The sequence below is a fragment of the Hypomesus nipponensis genome, chromosome 26, assembly GCF_054491055.1.
Source record: "Hypomesus nipponensis isolate SF chromosome 26, ASM5449105v1, whole genome shotgun sequence".
Classification (NCBI taxonomy): domain Eukaryota; kingdom Metazoa; phylum Chordata; class Actinopteri; order Osmeriformes; family Osmeridae; genus Hypomesus; species Hypomesus nipponensis.
In genome coordinates this window covers 7,695,930-7,722,919 of record NC_140386.1, presented here as the reverse complement: position 1 = coordinate 7,722,919, position 26,990 = coordinate 7,695,930, and the positions used below count along the sequence as shown (strand labels likewise).

General features: G+C 45.8%; 4 protein-coding genes across 5 annotated transcripts; 2 read left to right on the top strand and 2 right to left on the bottom strand.

The window, feature by feature from the left end:
* Positions 1-320: 320 nt before the first annotated feature.
* sac3d1 (SAC3 domain containing 1) lies at positions 321-2,727 on the bottom strand. Of its 2 annotated transcripts, none has more exons than XM_084692884.1 (4): positions 2,664-2,727; positions 1,903-2,290; positions 1,501-1,777; positions 321-1,043 (listed from the first exon to the last, which is right to left on the bottom strand). In XM_084692884.1, exons 1-4 carry the CDS (start codon positions 2,690-2,692, stop codon positions 580-582), a joined length of 1,158 nt encoding a protein of 385 aa, XP_084549010.1. In that variant the 5' UTR covers positions 2,693-2,727; the 3' UTR covers positions 321-579. The 2 variants fall into 2 exon arrangements, with proteins under 2 accessions (XP_084549010.1, XP_084549009.1); XM_084692883.1 differs by lacking the exon at positions 2,664-2,727 and adding an exon at positions 2,403-2,650.
* A 140-nt stretch (positions 2,728-2,867) lies between these two features.
* haus8 (HAUS augmin like complex subunit 8) lies at positions 2,868-6,072 on the bottom strand. The gene is made up of 10 exons (XM_084692908.1): positions 5,924-6,072; positions 5,562-5,617; positions 5,420-5,481; positions 5,138-5,264; positions 4,891-5,001; positions 4,498-4,601; positions 4,022-4,180; positions 3,567-3,708; positions 3,307-3,448; positions 2,868-3,126 (listed from the first exon to the last, which is right to left on the bottom strand). Exons 1-10 carry the CDS (start codon positions 5,986-5,988, stop codon positions 3,000-3,002), a joined length of 1,095 nt encoding a protein of 364 aa, XP_084549034.1. The 5' UTR covers positions 5,989-6,072; the 3' UTR covers positions 2,868-2,999.
* Positions 6,073-13,836: 7,764 nt separating this feature from the next.
* Positions 13,837-15,163, top strand: foxe3 (forkhead box E3). The gene has a single exon (XM_084692878.1). The coding sequence runs from the start codon at positions 13,837-13,839 to the stop codon at positions 15,097-15,099; it is 1,263 nt and encodes a 420-aa protein (XP_084549004.1). The 3' UTR covers positions 15,100-15,163.
* A 3,699-nt stretch (positions 15,164-18,862) lies between these two features.
* foxd2 (forkhead box D2) lies at positions 18,863-21,127 on the top strand. Its single transcript, XM_084693149.1, has one exon. The coding sequence runs from the start codon at positions 19,291-19,293 to the stop codon at positions 20,365-20,367; it is 1,077 nt and encodes a 358-aa protein (XP_084549275.1). The 5' UTR covers positions 18,863-19,290; the 3' UTR covers positions 20,368-21,127.
* The last annotated feature ends 5,863 nt before the right edge of the window (positions 21,128-26,990 follow it).

Genomic DNA, 26,990 nt, shown 5'->3' with positions numbered 1-26,990 from the left:
ACTTAATAAATCATGCTACTGCTGCCGACCAAAACATAAAGATTAACCAGAAAAAGTGTCAACGTTTTTTTTCACTCCACGCAAGGTAAAATGTATGTCTTGGGGAACAAAAGGTTTCTGCATTTTAGAGATGTATTTGAATTGATTGTTAATACCTATGTAGACCAACTTCTTAGTTTGGCCCCCTTCACAATGTAGGTCTGCTAAGCTCAGAAAACTATTTGGCCCCATCTTGTGTTGACATGCGTTAACTACAACTGTATACAACCCTCGACCTTTCTGAGCTTGCGTCACAGAAGTATTGGTCTGTACACAAATAGTAACACATTTGCTTGCCTCTGGAGGGCTTGTTTATTGAAAAAGAAACGCAAAGTTAAAAGTTTAAAGATGCATCTGCATTATTGTTTGTCAATCAACATTCAGGTAACAGTCATACATTAAAAAAACGAAACAGAACATCAACTTTAAAACTGCATTTTTAGGAACAAAATAATACTTGAATTCAGTCATGGCAGGAGTATCCCCGTGTGTCCGTCACATTAAAACCAACAGGCAGCAACTCTGTCTATTCAGGCCGTCTCAGGCGCAACCGTGAATGATGCTACGAACCGATCGCTCTCTCTGCTTCAGCTCCACCAGGCCGTGAAACAGCGGGCATCGCAGCTCCCCGGGCTCGGGCTCCGCGAAGGAGGCCTTGGAGAAGACCACCGCGTCCTGGCTGACCTCCACCCCGTAGGCCAGGCAGAGCTGGGAGGCGAGGGCGGCATCCAGGCCCAGGAGGCGGGCCAGCCTGGGGAGGGGGAAGCGGCAGTTGCGGCTGCTGTGCCCGTGGCTGTAGAGCAGCAACAGGTCTCGTCGCAGCGCCCCCAGGTGGCGGTGGAGGGCGCAGCTCTGCAGGAAGTCCAACCTACCGGACAATCGGAGCAGCCGGACAGGGTTGCGCTCCAGGAAGGCCCGGTTGATGGCCAGCGCTAGGCTCACGGCCGGGGAGGAGCGGACGTGGGCGGGGAGCTCCAAGCTGTGCTGCATGGCACGGGCTGAACCTGGGACACACACACACACAAAGTCCATTTGCTAGATAAATGAAGGGATGTTTAAGATTTAGGCCAAATCCCAATACTTCCCCTTCCCCCTAGTCCTTAGTTTACCCCTAGCCCTTGGCCCTCGAAACTGAGGGGTAAGGGCTACATATCCCTAAGAAATGGGACGCCACTTGGTTACAAGTACGTCATCTAGCACGTACCGATATCTCCAAAGCAAGTAGTGTTATGCACTGATATTAAACGAAATTCGCTGCTAATGGAGTTTACTTAAAACTGTAGACATGTTAGTCAAAGAAATGCGGGACTGTTGTGCAATTCAGCACTGTAACATTAGCGTACCAAACTAGCGACTTTAGCGAAACGTTCCAATTAGGAATCGTATTAGACTCATTCTCCTATATTTGTATTCATTTAACAGATACGACAAATCTAGCCGTTTGTCCACAAGGCTCCGTACCCAGGTTATACAGCAGGCTGAGGGCCTGGAACTCTTCCTGGTGAGGGTGCTGCCCGCTGGCGTAGCAGTCCAGCAGCCAGCTCAGGCTCTCCTGCAGGTGAGTATCGTTGATGCGCGGGTCGTAGCGGTGCAGCGGCTCTCCGCACAAGCGGTAGGAGGAGTAGAGGAGAAAGCGCACCGTGGGCTCCAGCACCGCCACGCAGTCCCGACCGCTCACCCGCTGAATGATCATGTCCTGGCGCACGCTCCGCAGACGGTCAAATATAAAGTCGTACACCTGCCGGGGATGGTGGGGGGAGGGGGAGTGTAGCACTGTCAGAAACGCTAGTAACTACATCGTCAAAGGCATCGACTAAGATCGTAAACCCCTATGTATTTTAGAGCCAAGACAATAAGACTAACCTCTGTCCACGGCTGCAGGTCACCGGAGGCGGCGATGTCGTCTATGAGGAAGCCCACCGTCTTCTGCAAAACGGCTGGCGGGCGGAGGTCACTGGGTCGCGTGGAGTCTTTACCTGCCGCAGGTCTCGAGTACTCCTTCACCATTCGTGAAGGGTCTGCCCTTGGCCGGCGATCTCTGTCTGTGCCAGCCAACATCTCAAAGTGGTGCAGTCGGCTTTGCGCTTCCCGGTCGTGGATCTCACGAGCTGGGCACATAGACATGCATGTGCCCCGGGGAACGGCGTCATGTCTCCTCTCCCCTTCCTTTTCTTCCTGCACTTCTCGCCGTTGCTCCTGGTTCAGCCGCCATCTTCTACCCACTGGCTGGCCTCTCTTTGGAGAGGTGAAACTAAACAAGACAACAAACAATTTCTATTTCACTCTCTTAACATAATCTAGCCATGTGTATCTGATAAGTACGGCCATTCATAATAGGCATAAGAAGAACGGTTAAAACTGACAGTTGCCTATTAATCATATCGATAGCGAAGTTGTGCATCCCAAACTTCTGACACTGACAGACAACAACAAGCTGCAAAGACGGACGGTGAGGTTGCTAGCCTGCTAGCTAACGGACGCTAGTCTACAGTACTCCAGTAGCCATGCACAACCAATTTCATCAATACGCTATTTTTTTTAATACTCCGCCAGCTCTAACTTTGCAGAAATAACGTGAATATGTTGCAATTAATTATGCTGGCTAACTGATTTTATCGACTCACATGCGACGGGGTGCTCTCCTGGTGCTCATTGGTTACCGACAATTGCAATGAACGATACTTACTCGACGAGCCAATCAGAGACGCAGCTTATAGTTACAAACATGTCATATCCGGCTCGTTGGCGTTACACTTTTTATTGCCCGTGTTTTATAAAAACCGAATGAGCAAACAAGTTAACGTTGCATTAATGGACGCATAATGCGGTTTGAAGGTTTGAATTAATTTTATTAATATCTATAACTATTTACACAAAAAAATGTTCATTTTACATTCATTAAAAAGTGGCAACAAATATGTGAAAGGAAATTGAGCATAAAGTATATGCTTTTGGGTTCTTCAGCACTTTGGGCAGTAGAGCTCCTGAGCTCTGGTGAAGCCAAGCTGCTCTTCTTCCAGCGACTGCTGTATTTGCACGGTGTGACGACTGACCAAGGAAGAAAGTTCCAGTAGTTCGGAAAAACCCCTGGGTCAAAGAAGGAAAAATATACAAATAAAAAAATTGTGTAACAGATCTTTTGCAAACAAATAGCAAGAGCTGCAGTAGATCAAGTATCAGAAATATCGTTTTCACAGTAATTCACCGGTCAGTCAAGGAACAGTCTGTTTTCTTGCCACCAGGCACGGTAAACAAAAAGAACCTCACCCAGTCAACTGCTTGCTGATTTCCTGTGTGGCCGTCTTTATCTCTTTCAGACTGTCTACAGACGCCTGGTCGTCCTGATGAGCTCCCAGGGTGCACTGCAGCAACACCTCCTCGCTGTCCTTCAGGCACGCCTCGGCCCTGACTGAACGGAGGCGAAGGAGACCACGAGAGTTTACACCCAGGGTCATAGACAAACAACAGGGTTTTTTTTCTTATTTTTTCAGTCTACATTCCCAGTGTACTGAACCGGGACCACTGACCCAGGAACTCTCTCCTGTCCCCCTCGATGTGGAGGTTCTTGACCGGCAGCTCGTGTCTGGTCGTGTCCACGGCCGTAGCGAAAGACCGGTACTCTTCGGTGAACTGCTGGGCTGCGTCAGCCACCGGAGTCAAAGCGGCAATCTGAAGAGAAACAAACAAATTAAAACAAAAGGAACAAATCAGTGCCTCCATCTAGAAGTGTTAAATGTGAGGCTGCCTCCTCCGTGCTTGGTCCGATGGCTGAGCGGTTAGGGAATCGGGCTATTGAATCAGAAGGTTGCCGGTTCGATTCCCAGCCGTGCAAAATGACGTTGTGTCCTTGGGCAAGGCACTTCACCCTACTTGCATCACTGTACTTACTCCAAGTCGCTCTGGATAAGAGCGTCTGTTAAATGACTAAGTGTAAATGTAAATTTAATGTCATGATTTCTGAAGGTGGGGGGAAAGCACCGACCTGCAGATCCAACAGCTGGTGCATTTTCTTGTTGTTCTCCAGCAGGAGGTGCTGTCGCTTCTTCTCCTGGACCTGCTGACGTAGCTGCTCCTCCTCCTCCATCACGGCCAGGATCCACCCCTCGGCCTCCGCCTTCAGCTTCCTGGTGTTGTGCTCCATCTGACACCACACCTCAGTCATCAGCAGATGTTTCGGGCTAAACCTAACCCTTACCTTGCTGTGAGCAAGTGCAGTACCTGCTCGTAGCGTGTTCAGATGGTGCATCTAAAAAATGATCTGGGGGGGGGGTCTATCCTCTGGTAGTAATAACATCAACTACATCAACTGACTATCACTGGACAGACAACACTCTCTCTCTCCTACTGTTAGAACTGTGCCCTTCCAGTCCTTCATCTGCACACCTGTGCTTTATGGATGTTTGATTTGGTTTGAGGCGTCTGCCAAACGAATGCACAGAATATTTATAGTCGTCATACCTTGGCTGTGAGATAGGTCAAAAGCAGGGTTTGCATCTCTAACATCTTCTTCTCTTGTTCCACGTTCTTCTCTGGCTCCGCTGTGCTCGCCAACACTGTCTTTTCTAGCAGTCAAGATCAGATTCAGAAGTTTGGATCCTCTCTCCGAGTCATTTACATTACATTTAGTCATTTAGCAGACGCTCTTATCCAGAGCAACATACAGTAAGTACAGGGACATTCCCCCCCCCCGAGGCAAGGGTGCCTTAACCGAGGACACAACGTCACTTGGCACAGTGGGGAATCGATCCTTCTGATTTAATAGCCCGATTCCCTCACCGCTCAGCTATCTGACTCCCCTGAGTCACATTTCAAATGAATGAATCTGTATAATGAATCTGTCTGGTAAATTACCTCTAATGGCTGACATTTCAAAGTCTGGACGCAGACAGTGCCCATCCAGGATGGTCGACTGGAGAATACTTTTCCCTAGTAGCGAGGGCTCGAGATGATTGGGCATCATGGCTGTGTGATTAAGAGCATGATGTCAATGACGGTGTATTCACATTCCCAAGAGTAGCCACAATCAAAAAAGAGGAAGAACATGACAAGCACAGGGTAGGAGATTCACTGGAGGCTCGACTGTTCCGTGTGCTCTTACAGGCAGGAAGGGACTGAGGGGCCAGAGAATGCCTTGGAGGGGTACTGACTCGTGGTCTGACGCCACCCACTTTGGGTGAGGCAGGGCGCGGAGGCACAACAACGGACTCATTGGTCAGCGAATTGCTCTGTGGAAAGATAAGGAGGATCGCTGTAGGGGTTTTGTATTACGGTGATTTACAATTGTACATCGTTTATCACAACTGTCACTATTCAGTTTAAGACTCAATTGAATTAATGGTGAAAGATCACACAGGGAATAACGGTATTACAAGCTACCTACCTTTGACAATGTTTTGTCAACAGACTGCATGTATCGCGATTTCACTATTGTTACACCACCACCTGAGAATGACGATAGTTATACAGAACGTTACTATTCACCGTCCACAAACAATGAATGAAATTGAAATATCAGAACTTACTTTTAGTTTTCTTTGAGGCTCCACCGTTAGTTTTGTTTTCACTCCCAACCTTAGAGCTACAACAAAAACAAAGCAGACATCACTGCCGGTACACAATAATGTACACATTAAAGTAATCAATCCTCCCTAGTATATAGCCTACTGACTGGGCAAATTCTCACTGGAGCTCTTTTCAAAATGTTTTGGCCGGTCTGTCAACAACAACGCTAGCAACAGTTGGATAGGAATGACAATAAATCTTCCGAACTTTCCTCCCATGATGATTACAAACAGAATAAGTCCGCTAGTAATCTTATAGCCGTCGCCATATCTTTACGGAATGGTAAGACGCAAATGTATCAGTAAAGCGGTCAACTATGTACCCTTTGGTATCAGAGGAAGATGGTTTCTGGCTCCTGGGTACAAACGACACTCGTCTTGACGCCATGTTGATTTAAGCGTACCGCCTTTCTTTCCGTGTCCTAGTGGAAACTCGTCCGGGTGGGAATGTCTTCTTCTTTAAATTTGGATGACGGATTGTAGCCAACTTGAAGGTGCCTACCCCGCCATCTACTGTGCAGGAGTGTATCCATCTCCGCCCTTCTCCACAATCCGCTCTCAATAAATCTAGAATGCAACTATCATTTTTCAGGTGTGATGCCGGCGGCCTTAATTATCTAAAAATAAACCTAACTAATAAATTCAGTTCCTTGGCAGTCAGTATGAAAAAGTATAAGTATAAGTATATAGCCTACAGTCATGCATTTATCCGTAATAAATCGAGAATACTTAGCAAGCAAGCAAGAAAGCACGTATGCATTTCAGCAGAAAGGGGAGAATGTATGCAAGACTAAGACCACAGTTACTAAAAGCTACCACAAGAGGGCTATAATCGCTAATATCTTTTGACACTAGCATGTGGAATGACATTGCTGTAGGAGCCTAGAATCCCCACAACGTTCTATATTGCCGACACAGTGGTATTCAACCATGCTCCAACACACCTGATTCAAATTAAGCTTGATAATGACCATTCATTTGAAGCAGGTGTGTTGGAGCAGGGAAACGTGTAAAACCACCCTGAAGACCAGGGTTGAAGAACACTGGATGGGTTTTCAGGCACTGAGACGTGTTGCCCGGGGAACGTGTGTGTGTGTGTGTGTGTGTGTGTGTGTGTGTGTGTGTGTGTGTGTGTGTGCCATTTGTGTGCCTAAGTCTTCAGAAACATAATGACTGCTGATCCCACCTGTCTGAGCTGGGTTTGGGTTGAGAAGGACAATGGGCCAGAAGACGAGGGGCGTGGTGACGTAAACAGGGACCACCTCCAGTGACTGTCCTTTCTTGCTTCCAGAATCTTCCGCGGGAATGGAGGATTGAGAGAAGGGGAAGGGCAATGTGGTTTGAAGCGCATAAGGGCATGTAGGGTGCTCGTGAAACTTGTTTGCTAGTGACCTTTCGGCTTTAATGAAGTTTCACGTCGATAAAGGTTGAGCATTTGGAGAGAGAGAGAGAGAGAGAGAGAGAGAGAGAGAGAGAGAGAGAGAGAGAGAGAGAGAGAGAGAGAGAGAGAGAGAGAGAGAGAGAGAGAGAGAGAGAGAGAGAGAGAGAGAGAGAGAGAGAGAGAGAGAGAGAGAGAGAGAGAGAGAGAGAGAGAGAGAGAGAGAGAGAGAGAGAGAGAGAGAGAGAGAGAGAGAGAGAGAGAGAGAGAGAGAGAGAGAGAGAGAGAGAGAGACTTCAGACTATTTTCACGTAAGATATACCTGTATTAAAAACTTGCGTGAGTAAACTTGTGTGTGACAGGAGGAGACATAAGGTTTGTGTACATATCGGTCCAGTTTTTGTATGTCTGTGCGTAACTAGTTTTGATCGGGTAACTGTCTCTGTAAAGGCCGGGTCTTACCTCTTCTCTGTCACTGCAATAAGGCATGGGGCTGCTGTGGGCCTGCATGCCTGTCGACTGTCTGTCTCTCATCACCAAGCAATGCCTGAACCAATAGGGGCTTTGAGGTGAAGAACAAGCTCTTCTGATCTATAGGTGATAACAGCCAGATGAATTGGTCCTGGTTCAATGACTTCAATCGGTTATACCTTGGATTAAAAAAAAACATCTTCCTGTATTTTCGGACTAACACATCGCACAGACGCGCAGAGCAATGTTGTCGCTGTATCAATTCCGCTGCTTCTGTCTGGGTACGAAGGGAGTGGTATTCAGATGAAGGAGTTGAAGATATTTAAGGAAGAAGTGCCTGGTGAAAGATAGCCCCGGGAACAGCAGAGAGCCTGAATGAGAGGCCTTGTCCCACCCTGCGGAGCATCTCCCCCCGCCTCCCTCCGTCTCCCCCATCTTCCCCCGTCTCCCTCCATCCGCCGAAACTCTGACGTCTGCACGCCTACCTGCGTCACGACACGGGTACCTCGTTTGGCCTTCTGAGACACTCACTAATTGACACACACACACACACACACACACACACACACACTCTCTACAGAACGCAGACACCCGACCCTAACACCTCATCCCCTCCACCCTTACCACAAGCCCTTACTCATCCCTTTAGTCTGGCTCAGATAGAGCTTATAGGAATGCTGCAGGCAGACACATAGGCAGACAGACAGGCAGACAGACAGACAGACAGACAGACAGACAGACAGACAGACAGACAGACAGACAGACAGGCAGACAGACAGAGAAGCAGGCCGGCAGACACACACACACATAAATTGTAATCCAATCAACAATAAAATACCTCAAAAATATAGATACACAGAAGATTCTCCTTCCTGTTACTTACTGTCGAGGTGGAACAGGACTCCTGTCTCCTGATTGGTTCATCCAGTGGCACCTGTGACGTCCCCTTCTGTTGTTCTCCACTGTTTGCTCTTGTTATTTACGACCCACCCAGTCTGACAGGAGCTCCCGGTTTTAAGATATTAGTGCTCTTTGTTTGTTCAGAGCCAAGCACTTAGTTCACCTAAACAAGTGTGCTACTACTGTCCTGAACTATCCCTCCCCCCCCCCCCCCATTCAGGAGGGAGAAGTTAACAGACTTTTCAAGAGGAAGAACCCCCGCAAAGCAGCTGGACCGGACTTTGTCTCTCCAGTCACCCTCAAGCACTGTGCAGACCAGCTCACCCTCCTGGAGACATGCCACGTGCCAGCCTGTCTCAAGTCCTCCACCATCATCCCTGTGCCCAAAATGCCAAGGCCAACCAAACCTAATGACTACAGACCCATTGCTCTGACCTCTGTGGTAATGAAGTCTTTTGAGCGCCTGGTGCTGGCACACCTTAAATCCATCACAGACCCTCTACTGGACCCCCTGCAGTTTGCCTACAGAGCCAACAGGTCTGTGGATGATGCCGTTAACATGGCCCTCCACTTCACCCTACAGCATCTGGACTCCCCAGCATCCTACGCCAGGATCCTGTTTGTGGACTTCAGCTCTGCCTTCAATACCATAATCCCCGCCCTGCTTCAGGACAAGCTCTCCCAGCTGAACGTGCCTGATTCCACTTGCAGGTGGATCACAGACTTCCTGTCTGACAGGAAGCAGTGTGTTAAGCTGGCAACACAAGTCTCTGGCTCCCGGTCCATTAGCACTAGATCTCCTTAGTAAAGTAAGTTGTAGGTGGCGACATACCTTGGTTCATCTCCACGATGCTTTAAATTCCCCTACTCTGGGAAGGGCTAACGCCGTGGGCGTTTGGTTGACCCCCGCATGATCGGTCGCTTGGTAGCTCCCGTCGGCTTCTCAGACATCCGTGGCGTTAATCATCTCCTGCCTGCTGCTGCTGACTCACGATGCTGCTGACCAATCAAGCCCACTGGATCCAGTCCTCTCACTCTGACCCGTGTAGCTCCCTGGGCTCAGCTCGCGCTCTCAGACAGAGCTGATCCTCAACGGTGAGAGAGATGGGAGAGAGAGGGGTGAGAGAGGGGTGAGAGAGATGGGGAGACAAAGAGGAGCCAGGTGGGGGAGAGAGAGGGGTGAGAGAGGGGAGAGAGATGGGGAGACAAAGAGGAGCCAGGTGGGGGAGAGAGAGGGGTGAGAGAGGGGAGAGAGATGGGGAGACAAAGAGGAGCCAGGTGGGGGAGAGAGAGGGGTGAGAGAGGGGAGAGAGATGGGGAGACAAAGAGGAGCCAGGTGGGGGAGAGAGAGGGGTGAGAGAGATGGGAGAGAGAGGGGTGAGAGAGGGGTGAGAGAGGGGGAGACAAAGAGGAGCCAGGTGGGGGAGAGAGAAGCCAGCCACAGTGGCTCACCGGTGGGGGAGTCTCCTAGCCATTAGTGAGACTCTATGTGACTGAGCAGTGAAGACCAGCTACCCTGTCCCCTCAACCCAGGGGTGTCAAACCCTGGTCCTCGAGGGCCGCTGTGCTGCATGTTTTGCATTTACATTTTACATTTAGCAGACGCTCATATCCAGAGCACCTTACAGTAAGTACAGGGACATTCCCCCCGAGGCAAGTAGGGTGAAGTGCCTTGCCCAAGGACACAACGTCATTTGGCATGGCGGGGAATCCGGCAACCTTCTGATTACTAGCCCGACTCCCTCACCGCTCAGCCATCTGACTCCCTGGGTTTTAGATGTTTCCCTGCTCCAACACACTTGATTCAATTAAGTGGGTTGTTATAACGACCATTCATTCGAATCAGGTGAGCTGGATCAGGGAAACATCTAAAACATGCAGGACAGCGGCCCTCGAAGACCAGAGTTTGACACCCCTGCCTCAACCCCTCCCAGAAAAGTTTATTTCTTCCAAATGACTACCTTTTGTATCTTTTTGTTATATGTCTGTTTCTTTGCTGGCCTAACATATGTAATCCACTTGACCTGTCACATTGTAATCGCTTCAAGTCCGTCTCTCGCTTTGCATCCTAATCGTTTAATTGTCATGCTTCTGTGCGACAGGCTGTCTTCTTGGCTGGTGTCACAGGCTCGTCGTGCCTGAAGGAACAAGCTCCTACCTGTCAAAGGATTTCCTGTGTGCCCCAAACCTCAGACAACACGGTCGTCCAGGCTGTAACACTTTCAGAACAATTTGTTTTATCTCCTCAGGTGTCAAATACCCAAATGAGACACTTTTGTCGTACCACCTCGACCGAGCTCTGACAGTCACTGTTGATACAGTCAACAGGTGGGTGATCTGTGTTTCACTCAACCAACACCCTTCTGTGGACAGAGGGTGTTCTGCTCGATATTCAGTTATTTCATAGGAGATTGTTTTGATTATGTACAACCATTGTGTGAGTGTGCGAGTGAGTGAGGGGAGCGAGAGAGAGAGACATAGAGAGAGACATAGAGTTTGTGTGTGTGAGAACCATGTGCGGTGCTTTAGGGGGCAGTGTAGCGTGCAGTGCAGGGGTGAGCTGTGCAGAGCCGGCCCAAGGGAGCCCCTGCACCCGGGTAATCCCTGGGTTTTCAAGAGCCCTGGCCCGTACTTGATGAGCTTGGGCAAGAAAAGGGGGCAGCGCTCTCCCTTGCTCGTTTTTTCCCCTCTCTTGTCTTTCACTCTCTCACTCTTTCGTTCCCCCCTATTTTTTCTCATGCCCTCCCCCCCCCCCTCCTCCCCCCCTCACCACCCCCTCCCTTCTCCCCCCCCCCCCCCCTTTCGTCCCCTGGAGCCACTGTGCGAATGAATGGGTCCTGAATGTTTATTCAGCAACTTTCTCTTTCCCCTCTCCTCTTCGTCTTTCTCATCTGTTCTCCTCGTGAAGGGGATGGGAACCAGATGACCAGATGTGCCGATGATGAGTGTGCAGTCGGCCCCGTGGAAACAGAGAAAGGCTCGCTGGTCTTTTCCCTGGGGGGGTTTGATACACACTGCAGACTAACTATGGACTGTAAACTACAGACAGAATGTGAAACCGTTCTGTGTGATGCGTCTGTGACAGTGTACAGTATGATGAGGCATGACAACGCAGTAGGGACCTCCACTGTGTCAGGAAGGGGACAAGAGTTTTGACCAGTTGTGGTCGAAAACATGACTTTCACAAAAGGGCAAAATGTGTTTATACTGTGGCATGGGAATATTTGTATTAAACTGTTTCAAACAAAAGAGAAGCTTGTAATGTCCATTAGAGCACTGTATTAATAGATTATTAAATCGTAAAATACAATTTTATGGAAGTTCAGTGCATCTTAATTTAAAACATTTCAGAAATAAAAAATGTTATAGATACCATAATGTACACTAATACGATATGGTAAAGGTGAGAAATCAGTGTGTGTGTTCACGCACGTGTGTGAGTGCGTGCGTGTGTGTGTGAGAGAGCCTCAGATAGTCTGAGTGTGCGGGGAGGTGGGAGTGTGTGGGGATTAGTGTGAGGCCGTAGGCCCCAGGCCAAAGGGGGCTGTTTCCTGGCTGTGGCCCCTGTTTATCCTGCCTGACCTGGCAGCTCTAGGGGCAGATCCTGCTTGGATGCACCCCTGCTCCCACGCCTGTCTGAAGCTGTTAGCCGCTGGCTGTGAGTGGTCGGCTGGGCTTAATGTGTCTGAGCTGGGGGTGGGGGGGTGAGGGTGCTGGGGGACTTTGTGTAGGAATGGCTTAGTGGGTAGGGGAGAGGACAGTTGTAGATGAGGGGAGGGGGGGTGGGGTTACGTTACATGATTCTGGTTTGATTCAGGACACATTCAGTTTCTCGCTTATCAGCCTGTGAGCGACTCAGCGAGAGAGCTGTGTTTAGTTAACCTTTGCTTTGAACATGAGTTCTCTGTCTCTTTGTACATACTCTCTCACTGACCCCCCCCCCACACACACACACACACACACATACACACACACGGTTACGCTGCAACCACACAACACAGACATGGACTCGGACAAATTAAGCTTTTTGCTACTTTAATAATTCAGCAATCAAAAGTAAGACTCGTAGATGAGCTTAAAAACCACACCCTAAAAACAAACTCATGCTCTTCACAGGAACATATTTAGTAAGAGCCTGCATGATGTTTCTGTGTATTGATAACTACAGTTTAGCATGGGCATAAATTCCTTTGGTGGTCATTGATCTGTTTTTAGAAGGTGATCAACTGTCGCCGTTTGTTCGATCGTTTTATCAACTAGCAAAAGTATCAATGGCATGGTGTTTTGTCTAGTGTGTCCGCATAGGGACTGTGAAAACGACCATGTTTTCACTTCAAAATCCAAACAATAACACGTCTTCTGTGTCTGGCGGATCGTTGTATCATCATTCTCCAAAACTGAAAATGAAGTGGAGGCATATTTACTCTTCTTCCCCAAAAGCTTTCACAGCTCAAGTGCTTGTTTTTAATGGGCTGTTATTATTTTTCAATTGGTGGATCGAGCGTTGGGTCTGGAACGCCACGGCTCAGCTGTTTGACTGTTGTTTCTGGCCTGGATATACACCGAAGTCTGAGCAAAACCACCGAGGCTGAGACTCTAGCGGAGGCACAGGGAGACCGAGAGAGGAAGAGGCACTCGCATCGTGGGAGAGAGAGAGAGGGACAGAGAGCATGAGAGAGAGGAAAGGGAGGAGGGAGGAAAGGGGGAGACGGATGAGCGGGGGAGAGAGAGCATGAAAGAGAGAGAAGGGAGAAGGGGGGAAAGGGGGAGATGACAGAGGAAGGGAGAGGAAGAGAGAGACACTGCAGTTCTGTGTGAGGCAGAGGTTTGGAAGCAATAAACCCTGTCCCTGTATAAGACCAAATACTGAACAGTGCTTTCGAAGTTGTGGCAGAATCTCCAGTTTCATACTACATTGTTGCTCTGACCAATAACTCCCAAGCGTTAAACCCAACTGAGATTTGTACTCATGGTAATCTAGACACTTAAATTGGAAAGTGTAACACAGGGGATATATGTAAACCAGCAGTTACCTTTTTTATTACCTCCAACCTCTTATACACCTGCATTGTTTAGGAACAGTGTTTGAAACTTCTTTGTATTTATACATACAAATATGGTGGACTATTCTCTTGGCACACTATGTTAATACATACAGTTGTACTGCAATTTAGAGTTACTTAACATCGTTTCTAGGTGCTATTTGAGGCCAACAGGAGCGTTACATGCCGGGTACTGAGACCCCCGCCGTTTCCATCGTCATTCTTGTGTCGTCATTTGCTCCGCGGCTTATAAAGCTGTCCACGCCACTTACACCTGGGCAGAGGAACGGTGCTTTGATGACAGGGCTAGTAAACTGATTTGTTGAGGGAGGGAATTAATTCAAACCCCAAACAGCGTTTGTCACGTCAAGGTACCTGCAAATATACAGGTGCCATTCATTATATATATAACATTTTTTAAAGCATAGTTAACACGTTATTTTTTATGAATCTTGCAAATTATTCTTACTTCTCGGGCATGTGTAACATGACGGCAGAGTCTCAGCTCTCCCCGGCCGAGGCGGCCAGTCCTGTTGTCATGTCTCCCAATGTGAGTTTAGACTCTCCGTTACCTCCACCTCCGTTGCTGCTACAGCCCCGGACAAAAGACGGGGTTTTGATCAAGTCCGAGCCTCGGGGAAGCAGTCCGAACACGGACAGGGAAGAGGGGGCGGCTCTGGGTCAAACGGAGGAGCACCTTCCGACGGGGAGCCGCCGGAGAAAGAGGCCTGTCCAGAGAGGGAAACCGCCGTACAGCTATATCGCTCTCATTGCCATGGCAATTGCTAACTCTACCGAAAGAAAGTTGACGCTCGGTGGTATTTATAAGTTCATCATGGAACGTTTTCCATTTTATCGAGAAAATTCCAAGAAATGGCAAAATTCGATACGCCACAACCTTACACTAAACGACTGTTTCGTCAAGATTCCTAGGGAGCCCGGGAGGCCTGGGAAGGGCAACTATTGGACACTGGACCCAGCTGCTGAAGACATGTTCGACAACGGCAGTTTCCTCCGCAGAAGAAAACGATTCAAGCGCACTGATGTGAGCACCTACCCCGGGTACATGCAGAGCTCCAGTGCTTTTACCCCGACCCCAATGGGCAGGCCTTCATACCCCAACACGCTGTATCCTGGAATAGGATCAAGCTACGGCTCCCAGCTTGCTGGGTCCCCTCATCCCGCCATGCTGCATCATTACCAGACCTCAGCCGGGGTCGCGCAAGGACAGCCACGGATGTTCAGCATCGATAACATTATCAGCCAACAGTCGGTGATGCAAGGCGGCCCTGGAGGCGAGCTCAATCCGCAGGCTATGGGGTTGGGGAGTGGAGACTTGGGAGCCATGTCTGCAAGCTGCTCGGTCACCGGTACCGACCCATCTGCTTGCTTCCAGACACAGATGAATCCCACGGCAAATATACTAAGCAGGGGCAGTGGGTCTCTTCCCTCGAACCTCACCTCTGGATATCCGTACCCCTCCTCGGCCTCCCCTCCCCACCTCCCCTCTATGGCGCAGTCCAGTTTTTCTCCAGGTAGCTCTCAGGTGTACTGTGCCGGAAACCGGTTGCCCCTGCCGGCTGTGCGCTCGGGGTCTTGCGCCGAACATTCGGACCAACTTCTGGGTCTGTCCAGTCCGATGAACTCTTACAACAACTCATACATGAGACAAGCCAACTTTGCGTCAGGACTAGAGCGATACATGTGAAAACCAAACAAGAATAGTCTGAAATCCATCTGAAGCCCGTTTCACTGTTTAAAATGCAACTACATTCCATTATCTCTGTGCTTTGGTTCGTTTTGTTTGGTCATTTACAAGTTTTAGTTGTTTTAATTCAGCCAATTACCTGTGTTAATTTTTGTTCCAGGATTCCGTCACTAAAAACAACTTTAATTTGTAGCCTGGCTATTAGCATACTGAATCAACAGCTTTCCAACATTATAGGCCTACAGCTATACTGTGCAATGTAAATATTTCGTTTGTTGCTGTTGTTTTTGAATTAATTATGCATAGCCTACATGCATAATTAAATATTGTAGGCAACTTTTTACAAGCCCAATAAATACATTTTGAATAAACATTGTGTTCTTCTAAATTGTTTGCATAATTTAGTTATCATTCCAATTACATTTTTTGAAGATACAAGTCTTTCATCCGCCTGCTGTAGGTATGGACTGTACGGATTCCACCGGCGTACAGAACATCTTGCGATGTGATGGAAGAATGGGTTGTATTATTCAGAAGCATTTCAATCTAATCATCACAATAAAGTCATGTTTATATGTATTTTTTGTTGTGAAGTATTAGACAATATCGTTTTTAATAGTCCAGAGATTCCATTTTTGGAGAAGCTATGCATCACCTTCCCTGGTGAAAATAAAAATCAATTGCCAAAACAATTTGCGGCCAATGCTTCATCTCGAATCCCTATACTTTAACTCCATAGTTGTACCACATTTTTGTTCGCTATGAAACACACCATTCCCTTTTACCAGCCTTTTCAAAGCAGGTCTGACATGTCGAAAGCACATGCAACACAGCTTTCTGCTTACATAGTGACCCTCCTGTCCTTCTGAATTTGACCAAAGACGACACCTACTAGGCTCTTTCCAGAGGGCTAAGGCCTTAGTGTCACATGACTATCTCAGAATCGAAAAACATCGAATCAATTGAGACAGATGGACTTTGAAACTGAAACAGATAGACTTTGAAACTGAAAACAAACGGTTAATGAGAATAATACATGATCACATTGCCAGAAGAAACGTATTATTTCGAATAATGCTGTTTTTGTGCTTTTTCTTCTTTTGTCTGTCACATTACCTCCCCTGTTCCACTGTCATTAGGCTACACGGATCCGCTTCATTCCACTAGGTGGTGTGGACCATGATGGCGCATGGAAACATCCCTTTATTACAGCATACGATTAAATAACCATAAATAGCCTGTGTCATTGGCTGTCTTTCTTCCGGGAAATTAACTGTCAATTAGCGGTATTGAGTATTAAATTCACGACTGATTGATATTGGGTTTAGTTGTTAATGTTAGTATTAAGAATAACGACTTCCTTTTGGGGATTTTGAGAATCAGTCCAAATTGCCTCCTCTTGAATCGGTTATGCTGTCTGATTTTTCTCCACCATCCAGGAGAGGGCGCTACAACACAGACGACGCCAGGTTGGAGGTGGGCGAGGCGCTCAAACCACTAAGGCATTAGGCTATATACGTCAACCTCTATCCGTTACCGACTGACCTCGTGGTCATATTAGTTGCATCCTCTGATTCTGGATAGATTCGAGTAATGAGCAAACTTAGAAGAAAGTGTTAGGAAAGGATTATGTTGATGTCTAATGATTGTCATAGGTGTTCACTACAGGTTTGTATTGATGTAGCAGTCTTGTAGTTTACAATAAAATTCCATGTCATGGTTCGTTAAATGTCCAATCTTTAAACAACGAAAAACAGGCCTAGTTCTCTTGGTACACTAATTATATAGACGAAAGGGAAAACCGCAAATGGCGTACTTACTTAATAATAGGATTGATAAATGACTAATATCATCAACTCAAAGCATGCCATTCAATTAGTTCTCATCTCAATTATCGTTTCATGGTTCATTTACCCCTCAGCTTGGCCACGTAAGCTTACTGACGCTTGACCCTGTCTGCAAGAAAGAGCGTTTGTTACGACTGGCCACATTTTCTCCACTATGACATTTCAAACATTTCGACCTGGAAAATGTGGCTGGATAATGTAAGTGAGGGAGCCAGCCTCCCTCGCAGCTGCTGTGAACAGTGATGTGAGTAATGTCGCCGCTGCAGCTGAGGGTTCGACCCGGGGATGAAGGCACGGGGCAGAGGTCTGACTCAGCCCAGACAGTGGCTCGTTCATATCGAATAAACCCTAGGATCGACTCACAACATTTTGTCCACTGCCAGCCCGTGGCTGACTTAAAAAAAAAGAACTTTAATAACCCGCGTGAGCATCATACTGTCAGACAACGTCCGTTAGAGCAAAGATGCTATTTATTATTCAACCATTTGGAGATAATCTTGACAAGAACAATCAGACATGATCAGTGAATGAAGAATAATTATATATCGTTATGTATTTAATATACTATGATTATATAACAATACTGTCTTCTAGAACAGTATTGTTTTAGGAAGGGTATTACATTTATTATTATAAAAACAAATTCACATTACAAGAAAAACAAAGACAATATAAATTTACCCTAACCTTCAGAAAATAGATGACAAAAATACGTGGTTTGCGTTGTGTGTGTTTGGAGAGTGAATTTTACAGGCCTGTAGGTATTTTCCTGTTTACATGAGCCTATTAGTAATTTTAGGGGTAAGGCAGAACTGTGGATTGGAAGATGGTTATTCAGTACAGAGACGAATGAGGTGACGATGTGGATGTATTGCAATAACGCCATCGTTCCTCTATATAATGAAAAGGAATGCAAATACTGCTCCCCGACTGTCGTGACACATTCTCCCGTGAACATTAGGCTACATGTCATCCGCTACTGACTAAGATTAATTAGAGCAGGTTGCAGCGGAATGCATGTGTGTTTTTCTACATGCGAATTATGTAAAAAATGTAGGTGGATAATGTTTTGAATTATTAACTAGTAAAACATGAACCCCGTGAGAAGTGAAATGCAACTTCTGTCAAAGGGGAATTCCAATTGGTGCTATCTCATTCTGTTTCGAAGCATGAAATATTTGGAAAATGCTTGTAATGTACATCCAAGTGGACTGTCCTTTTTGTAATGAAATCGCACTGTCTTCATAGGAAATTCTTTATATTTTAATTTTAATATGTTAACCAAAACAACATCATAACACACGGGTAATACATTGTAATTATTGTTGTTATCATTATTATAATTTGGCTATATCCTTTATTTATGTTCTTTAGTAACATTCGTTTTTGTAACCAATCGTCAACTTCTTATTGTATGAATCTTTTTGTTTTTGTTTTTATTATATAAAATCTAGTCCTTAATTACACTAATAAACACAACTGTGGATTAAAATTGTTTTACATGATTTAAAAAATATTATGATTCAGTTTATGGAATACTTATGCATTTTCATTTAAAACCCTCCTGGCTTTAAAATTAATTTCCTCATCATGGCTCTGCATGCATGCATTTATCGGTACACACATTTAATCAATAAAGTCTGTGTTGTAAACTTAAAATGAGTAATCAGATTCATAACATATTGCTAACCTGCATCCAAAAAGGCACTGATCACATTTCACATTATTGGACAGCAACATAAAGGACAGGGTATGGCAGACTTACCATCTCCACCTCTCGTCTACCTTTACTTCCCCTGCAGCTCTTCCCTCACCTCCGACAGTTCCTGGTTACAGTGACACGGAGACCACGTGATATCCACGTCTGAATAAATAGCTTTTGAGAGCAATGAAGGGGGTAGTATGAGTCTCTCAGAGGATACTTGCGCCGTGCCCGTGCGTAAAGATGTTCATAAAGATATTCTGAAGTATGTGGGTGACCTTAAACACGAATACATAATGGAAAAGAGAGCAGAGTAGAGAGGCAAAGTTAGTGGTGTTGTGGGAAAGATTTATAACTGACCGCTCGAAGTCATTTCTGCGCTTGAATTCAGAAGAATTTCTTTCCTCGTTGAGAGTCTTCAGCCCTACCAGCTTTGGAGCCTTCAACAGGTCAAAGCGTTTTTCTTCTATTTTATAATAAACAATAATGTTTCCATGCTGCATTTGGAGGTAAACAAAAGTCTGGTGTGGTGTTCGAAGGAGCTGGAGAGTGCTTTGGGCACTCACTGCGTTCACTAGGCGTAGGAGCTAAAGCTGACTCGACACGGAACGTGAGAGGGGACGAGAAAACGTCTCTCCAAGGATGACACTTGGGACGGATATGTCCGACAGCTCTGCTTTGTCCGATGATGTGGACATAGATGTGGTCGGGGGAGACCTCTCCGTCGGCAAAGACGGGAAATATCTTCATCACGAGTTCCACTTGGACAATGACTCGGACGATAATTTGTCTCAGAATGCGGGTGAGAGGGTTTCCTCTCCCGGTCTCACCAGCTCCGATCAGGCTGGAGGAGAGGCAGGGAGTATAGGAGACAAGCCTAGCAAAAACGCACTCGTAAAACCCCCTTACTCCTACATAGCTCTGATAACTATGGCGATTCTTCAGAGTCCCAAGAAACGCCTCACTCTCAGTGAGATCTGTGAGTTTATCAGCAACAGGTTCCCGTACTACAGAGAGAAATTTCCCGCGTGGCAAAATTCAATTCGCCACAATCTCTCTTTGAATGACTGCTTTGTCAAAATACCACGTGAGCCTGGAAACCCTGGAAAAGGCAACTATTGGACCCTCGACCCAGAGTCCGCCGACATGTTCGACAATGGGAGTTTTTTACGCAGGAGGAAGCGTTTTAAGAGACATCAAACCAACGAGATCCTCAGGGACACTGGAGGATTTCTGCCCGGATTCGGATACGGCCCTTATGGGTACAACTACGGCCTCCAACTGCAGAACTTTCACGCACACAACCCTTATCATCCGCATCACCCGGGCAGCGCGTTCCCCTTTCAAAACACACCTTGTACGCTTCCTTCACCAGCCTCCATATTCCCCACACCGCATCCCCTGCCCACTCTTCTAGGGGCAGATTTGAGAAAGCCATTTTATCCTCAACTAAGCCCGACCTTGCCTGGCCTGGCACCTATGAAGACGGACACCAGCACTTCAAATCGGCCTTCTTTCTCCATAGACAATATAATTGGTGCTGCCAATTCCACGGCATCGCCGTACAGTCAGGCAGGAAACCAGGCTCAGATTTTAGCCATGTTGACCCCTGCACTCGCCTCCGCCTCAAACCACTTGAACCTCTCACAGGAAAGCATAATACCTGGGGTGCAGACATTCTCTGGCAAACCTGCTACTATTACCAGCTGCCATTTCTAAACTGGCAAGAAAAAACAATGTCAAAAACAAAATCTTTTAAAACCGTTACGATTCTGTCGTCTTATGTGAAGGTAGGCGAAGTATATTCTTTGTGAAAGAAGATCTTGTGTTGCTTTTCTCTCTGCTTCTTCTGGTTGAGAAAGGACATGTATATTTATGACTTGTAAATATGTATACAATAAATGAAAAAGACGTGAAGTAATACAGAAAGATTCTAATCCAATGCTGCGTGTATATTTGTCGGCCTGCATTGACTTGTGGCCTACCGCCGTTTGAGCAAAAGATACACGTGTCACATAGCCTAAGTTAATTATCACCTACCTTGTTGGGACGATTTTTCCTTTTTTCTTAACTACAATTGAGATTTTATTATGATTAATAATGTTTTATATTTTTGTGCGTTGTGAGATAAAGCACTGTTTATAGGCTACCGAGACCGCAAACTCAGGTTTTAATATTAGCAAGCACATGAAGACAAAGAAGGGGTAATAACCTTTTCCACTAGGCTTCGATCCTGCGGTATCGTGATGAATTTGTGATTAAATAATTTCATGTTGTTAGTGGACAAGTAGCCTATGTGGTTTGGTGTAAAGCTCAGTACCTCTCTCACTCTGTTTAACTGTCGTGCTCACGTTCCTATCTATTTCACTGAGATACATCTGTGAAACGTATGTTATGTGTTTAGACAGAGACACTTAAATGTCCATAGGTCATTTTGTTGTAATGGCAAGAATAATAAATGTTTGTGAAATTGAAAACACTTTTCGTTAACTTGTAATTTTTTTTCACGACACTCAGGCCTACCTTAGATTTGACATCTCTCCAAATATTAAGCCCTGGCAGCTTGTAAAAAATGTACAATCACCACTTTAAAACGTGTGGCTTCTTTGAACGTCTATTTATTTAATTCATCTTGCGTTGACCCAAGGTCAAACTGCAGTCTTTGGCCATGTGTGTAGGTCAAGCTTGAACTTAGACAGCTCCCTTTGAAGTTGATTCTCTGAAGCACTTTCTTAAACGGCTGGGGACACTATTTTTGTCATGGGAATTCATCCATTCAAGTCTGGCATAGGCTATATAATAAGAGCCTATTTATATTGTGTAATGGGTTACCGATTTAAGTTGATATCTTGTTAGAGAAGTGAACAAAATATTTAACATTCTACGTCTGCAGAAATATCCGATCAGGCACGAGACCTGTGTTCTCCATGTGTGGTTCATGTTTTTTTTTTTCAAGGGCTATTTTCCGGCAGATTACAAAGGCCCAAAATGAATGGGAACATCGCTGTTTGGAGGCCTTTAATTGAATGTGAACGTTCTACATGGATACCCAGAATCTCTTGGGGTTTCTTTGCTAATTTGTAGCAGCATTTTTCATCGGGGTCCTAATCCACTATAATGCGGCTTCTTGCCCGTTTGTTGATGTTGTCACCGAGGACCCTATGCCCACGATCTGAATGCGCACACAGCAAGCCGTCCCCTTGGGAGACATGACACACATATTTGCCTCTCAAAAGAAATCTTCTCAAAAGGCGCTCGTTTTGTCCGCTTTCATGTCATTTGTGTTGTACCGGGACGCATACAAAGAGACAGCGGGACGCATCATATAGCGTAGAGAACAGACCCGTTTCAGGGCTGCCCAAGCACATGTTCCGAGCAGACGGGGTGTAAAGCCTCTTTTATTTAGTAGATGTGAACTGATAGTTGAATTACTTCGCGGGGTGTTTTGACAGATGATTATTAAGGATACTGGGTGGGAGGCCTGACTCGGCTCCACTTTCCCCCCTCCACTTTCTCAGACCCTGTGAGGCGAATCATGTTTATACATGTCAACAAGTCCCTTATCTGTTTGTTAAATGATGTAATTATGTGGATGTTTGTCGAGTCTCGCGATAGGGTGCGTGTGTCTGTCCACAGTCGAAGGCCCCATCGTTTTTGGGAAAATGCAGACAGTTTTGCTTACAATCTTTTTTTTTCCCTTTATGATTTGCAATTAGTCTCTTCCAACATTTCCTTAAGCAAATGCTCATGAACATTCACGAATGCAAGGCTTGATCATCTTCAATTGCGTTATGGACGAAGTGAGTATCCCCCAATTGAAATTTGTATTATTATTTTGCAGAGTAGTATAGGGCATGTAACCTACACGAAGAAAAGGCTATAAACTTGAATTTCACGTAAAATGTGTGACTGTGTGCAGCTTTGAATGGGGCGTGTGTTTAATAAGACTTCATTCAACAGGCCGCCTCAGTCTTGTGAGATCTCGCGTGTAATATTCTTACTTTTGAATATCAAATGTAGAAGATGAAAGAATATGCTACCATATAAATTATACAACAAACAGCATATTAAATCATGAATATCCCACATTTGATTGGTTTTAGAGACAGCCCGTATAAAAAAAAGTCTGGCTTTGAAAATCAGTCCAAACCCTGTTCGAAACAGCCAACATGCAAAGATAATTAGAGGTCGTTGTATGTTACAAATCTTTCAAACACCCTTTAATTTGTAATGCACTACTTATCGGGTTATCATAGCTTGGGGTTTATAATGGTACGTTCATTCCTCTAGCATTTCTTTTTACATGCAGTGTGGTTGTCACACAAGGACCAGTGGACCACCCATACTCTGGTCCAAAGTGACTGGATATGCCTCTGCGCGTTTTGTCCTCAGAGTTTTTCACTGTTCACAACAATACGTTGATTTTTTTTTGAGTCAAAGTGACTTAATAACAAGACGACAAAACAATCAAAACATGAGTTCACATGAGCATAATTTCAAAACAAGGGGCCTAACGGTTGGCTTAATTTAGGCCTCTTCAAAGTTATTTTAGACCAGTTGTTTGGGAGAATTTGATACATCGGTGGAATAGCCTTAATCGTCATGAAGCACACTTTAAATAAGACCACCAATTTGAAGTTAATAGCTTTCATTTTAAGCGTCTCAGAAACAGTTTGGGAAAAGACGCTTTTCTTTTTTAACCTCTTAAATCAGTCATCTTTCACATTGTGATCGTGTCACCTTGTAACAAATCAACACGACCTCAACTTGGCTCAGTGTGTGGTCAAGGATTACATGAAATCGTTCAGACTTAAACTGCATCCAACTTCCAACGAAATGCTAATTGTATCGCCAATCAATGTGTCCCTAGTTGTGACTTGAAGGACACTAACGACTTCTTAATCAGGATCCCCAGGAAGCCCACTGCAAGATCCGATATCTCGAGAGAGAGAGAGGTAGAGAGAGAGGGGGGGGGGGGGGAGAGAGCGAGAGAGAGCTTAAAGACGGGCCCTGCTATTTGAGACAGCCAATTAGGCTCTCACCGCACTGAAAAAAAATCCTAACTTAATGTAAATGTTATTTTTTTGACCGTCCCACTGTAATGAGCTATATTTCATGGAGTCTGAGCACGTTCCTGGGCACATCACAACAGCACGCGCTGGACTGCATGGGTTCTGTTAGTCTTTTGGTTTGTTGACCACCATGCTTGCAACGTAAATATCCATATTTCAAATAATAATAACAACCTTTATAACAAAACAAGAAAACACAATACTAATAAATAATAATGATCATAATTATCAGTATAGATGTTTTTATTACAAGATAGCCTATGTTATTTGTAGTCTTAGCAGAATCACGAGCACAATATGGCTATTATTGAGCCATTTTGACAAATGTGATTTTGTTGCAAATTGCCATTAAACTTTATATTGAACTTAGTAGGTCGCCCTACCAATGTTTAAAGCTGTATTATAAACTATTAGGCTCGAGGTTTAGCCCATCTCCTGTCTGAGACTGTTCACCAGGTCACGAGGTCCTTCAACTGAACTTAATCACAGCTCCAGTTTTTTGTTTTTCATAATCAAGTGTGAGACAGTAGGATGAGCAAGATGAGAGCTTCTCGCGCCCACGTAGTGGTGGAATGCGTTTGCTGGGTCCATTGGAACCTTGGCGTGGAGAACACATTGACCTGCGCTGACTCAGAAGCTTAAATCAAGACCCCCACTTCAAATCGCTCACCCCGTGTTTTTGCAGCGGGCAGAGGAATCCTCGGCTTAATTAATTTAGAATGTGTAAATACAGCAGAGACAGTGAACTCCCCTCATCTCTGGAAGCAAAATATTAACTTTGGAAGTGCTCGCCTCATCGACTTTGACAAAGTGTGACACGCTAACTGACACCTGGTGCCGTGGCGGCATCCCACACACACAGAACAAATGAACGGGTATTAATTACAGTGGATATTAAACTTCGCATTGATTACCGAACAAAACAAGTGATGTGCATCAGTCGTGTATGTGGGCCGCGCTGAAAATCGCTGAGAGCTCAAGGTGTAATAAATGTAGGTAGGCTTGTGTTTCTAATAAGGTCTCTCAACCACCTTGCTCATCCAAATAGGCTTCTCTGAATAGTTGCGGCTTGATAACGTAGCCCACCGGTTTGACACGTGACGGTCCTGCTATGGGGCTTTGATTGAGAGGCACATCTGTTTGAAGTCTGACACTGGCAGTTAGCGGGCCCATCTTGGCTTCACGGTTTGACTTGAGATTCTAGATACTTCTTTGGAAGACTTCTTTATCACACGCCGCAGCAGACGTGGACTATTCCAGGGTGAAGATGGCTAAATTATTGTTGCCTATACTCAGAGCCTACTGTTTAACGCATGATTTTAAGACATAAAATTACGCCTGATGTACATTTGTGTGTTCTGGGAATCGATTTAATTTTAAATACCATTGTAATATGTTATAAATTAATTGCCGCTACAGTGTTGTTTCTTTAGGCTACTGGAACTACAATTCTATAGGCTATTCTATAGGCCTACAACAATGGGATAACCCCTTATGGCTTTTTTTCACAATAAAGCAAAATATTGTCTTATTCACATAGGCCTAATATTTACCCTACATCTAAGATGTGTGTTTTATGAAATTACACAATGATAGCACTATCTTGACCATTTTTTTTTTTTTGCACAGTAGGCAAATCTGCCATGGCCAATATCTGTTTCAACCTTTTGAAGTGCAATTTTGATTTTAAATCATGGCGAATATATTACTTTTATTACACAAATATTTAACATTTACTAGCCACTATAATGCAAACTCACTTTAACGGTTTATATTCGGTATGAATGTTCAACAAAAGTATAGAACATAAGTAGCTTATGTGTGAATTAATATATTTTTGGACAGTATGTTTTCGGAAAGAAGAGATAAACCTCACGATAAAATTGAAGTTTACTATCCAGAGTGAAATGCGATCATGCTGAGGTCGAGGGGCCAAACTTTTTAAGACTAATGTTTATTTAGAGAAGTGAGCGCTGTCTATGCTAGTCCCCGTTCCCTAGAATGCTGCTCTAATCGCTTAACCAGAGCTGACCAGACCTACCGCCTGCTTGAAGCTTACTGTGTCGCAGTTGCCCGTGGACTGCCGTTGCAAAATGTTACAATAAACACATGTTTTTCGATCAACTTAACGATAAAATGATTGACTCGTTTTCATGCAAGTCAGGTCTTCCGGAACGTTCAGGCACATTCCACGTGAGAAACGCGTCGAGCGCGCCATTGCATTGAGCCCTGCGTGTTTATTTATATATTTATTTTTGATACAGTTTGTGAAATTGAATTTGATACGGTGGGGAATCTGACCCCTCACGAGACCCGCACATTTTCCACACCCTCAGATTTGTGGTGTTCATGGTATTTTTGTTTTCTCAGCTGGAATCGCGATCGGACACAGTGTCCGAGTGGTCCATGTCTATCTCAGAGACCCTGTCCTATACGGCTCCGTCTCCGTCTCCACGTATGCTTGCCCCCCTTTCCTCCAGCGCCCTCGACCGCCCACACCTCGCCACCGACATGGACCTTAGTCTGGAAGAAAGCACACACACACACACACACACACACACACAGACCTATTTTAATATACAGCGTGCCCTCTCTCCATGTAAAATATAATATTTGGATAAAAAAAAAAAAAAATACCAGTGATGAACTTCATATAATAATGTTTGGGAGGGAGGTTCGCTTGGAGCTGCAGTACAATACTATGATACATTGTTTAAATTCAATATTCTGCTTAAATTTATGATTACTGTGGTTGAGGCCAATACCATTTGCAACATGTTCGCCATCCTTTGTGACAGACTTAACTTGTATCCTCCCACGGCCTCTCAAAGATGGCAGCCGTGCAACGCTGTCAGCTCTGCAGTTGGTAAACCTGTCTCCACGTGAACCCATGTCACGTGACAGCCAGGGACAAGCTCAGCAGCTGGCCCAGACAGGCTCGGCCTCTCGTGTGAAGAGGCCCGTGGTGCCCTGCTGGAGAAGGCTGTGCCCAGAGTCCACAGCGACCCTCCCTCCCTCCCTCCCTCCCTCCCTCCCTCCCTCCCTCCCTCCCTCCCTCCCTCCCTCCCTCCCTCCCTCCCTCCCTCCCTCCCTCCCTCCCTCCCTCCCTCCCTCCCTCCCTCCCTCCCTCCCTCCCTCCCTCCCTCCCTCCCTCCCTCCCTCCCTCCCTCCCTCCCTCCATCTCCCCTCCCTGCCTCCCTCCCTCTCTGCCTCCCTCCCTCCCTGCCTCCCTGCCTCCCTGCATCCCTGCCTGCCTCCCTCCCTCCCTGC

Excerpts from the sequence above, each read along its gene's own strand:
- sac3d1 (XM_084692883.1), bottom strand. The coding sequence starts at position 2,440 with ATGCACAACTTCGCTATCGATATGATTAATAGGCAACT. Across the intron at positions 1,778-1,902 it reads ACCTGCAGCCGTGGACAGAG|GTGTACGACTTTATATTTGA; the intron begins GTTAGTCTTATT and ends CATCCCCGGCAG. Across the intron at positions 1,044-1,500 it reads CAGCCTGCTGTATAACCTGG|GTTCAGCCCGTGCCATGCAG; the intron begins GTACGGAGCCTT and ends TGTGTGTCCCAG.
- haus8 (XM_084692908.1), bottom strand. The coding sequence starts at position 5,988 with ATGGCGTCAAGACGAGTGTCGTTTGTACCCAGGAGCCAGAAACCATCT. Across the intron at positions 5,265-5,419 it reads TTGACAAAACATTGTCAAAG|AGCAATTCGCTGACCAATGA; the intron begins GTAGGTAGCTTG and ends ATCTTTCCACAG. Across the intron at positions 4,181-4,497 it reads TGACCTATCTCACAGCCAAG|ATGGAGCACAACACCAGGAA; the intron begins GTATGACGACTA and ends GTGTGGTGTCAG.
- foxe3 (XM_084692878.1), top strand. The coding sequence starts at position 13,837 with ATGAATCTTGCAAATTATTCTTACTTCTCGGGCATGTGTAACATGACG.
- foxd2 (XM_084693149.1), top strand. The coding sequence starts at position 19,291 with ATGACACTTGGGACGGATATGTCCGACAGCTCTGCTTTGTCCGATGAT.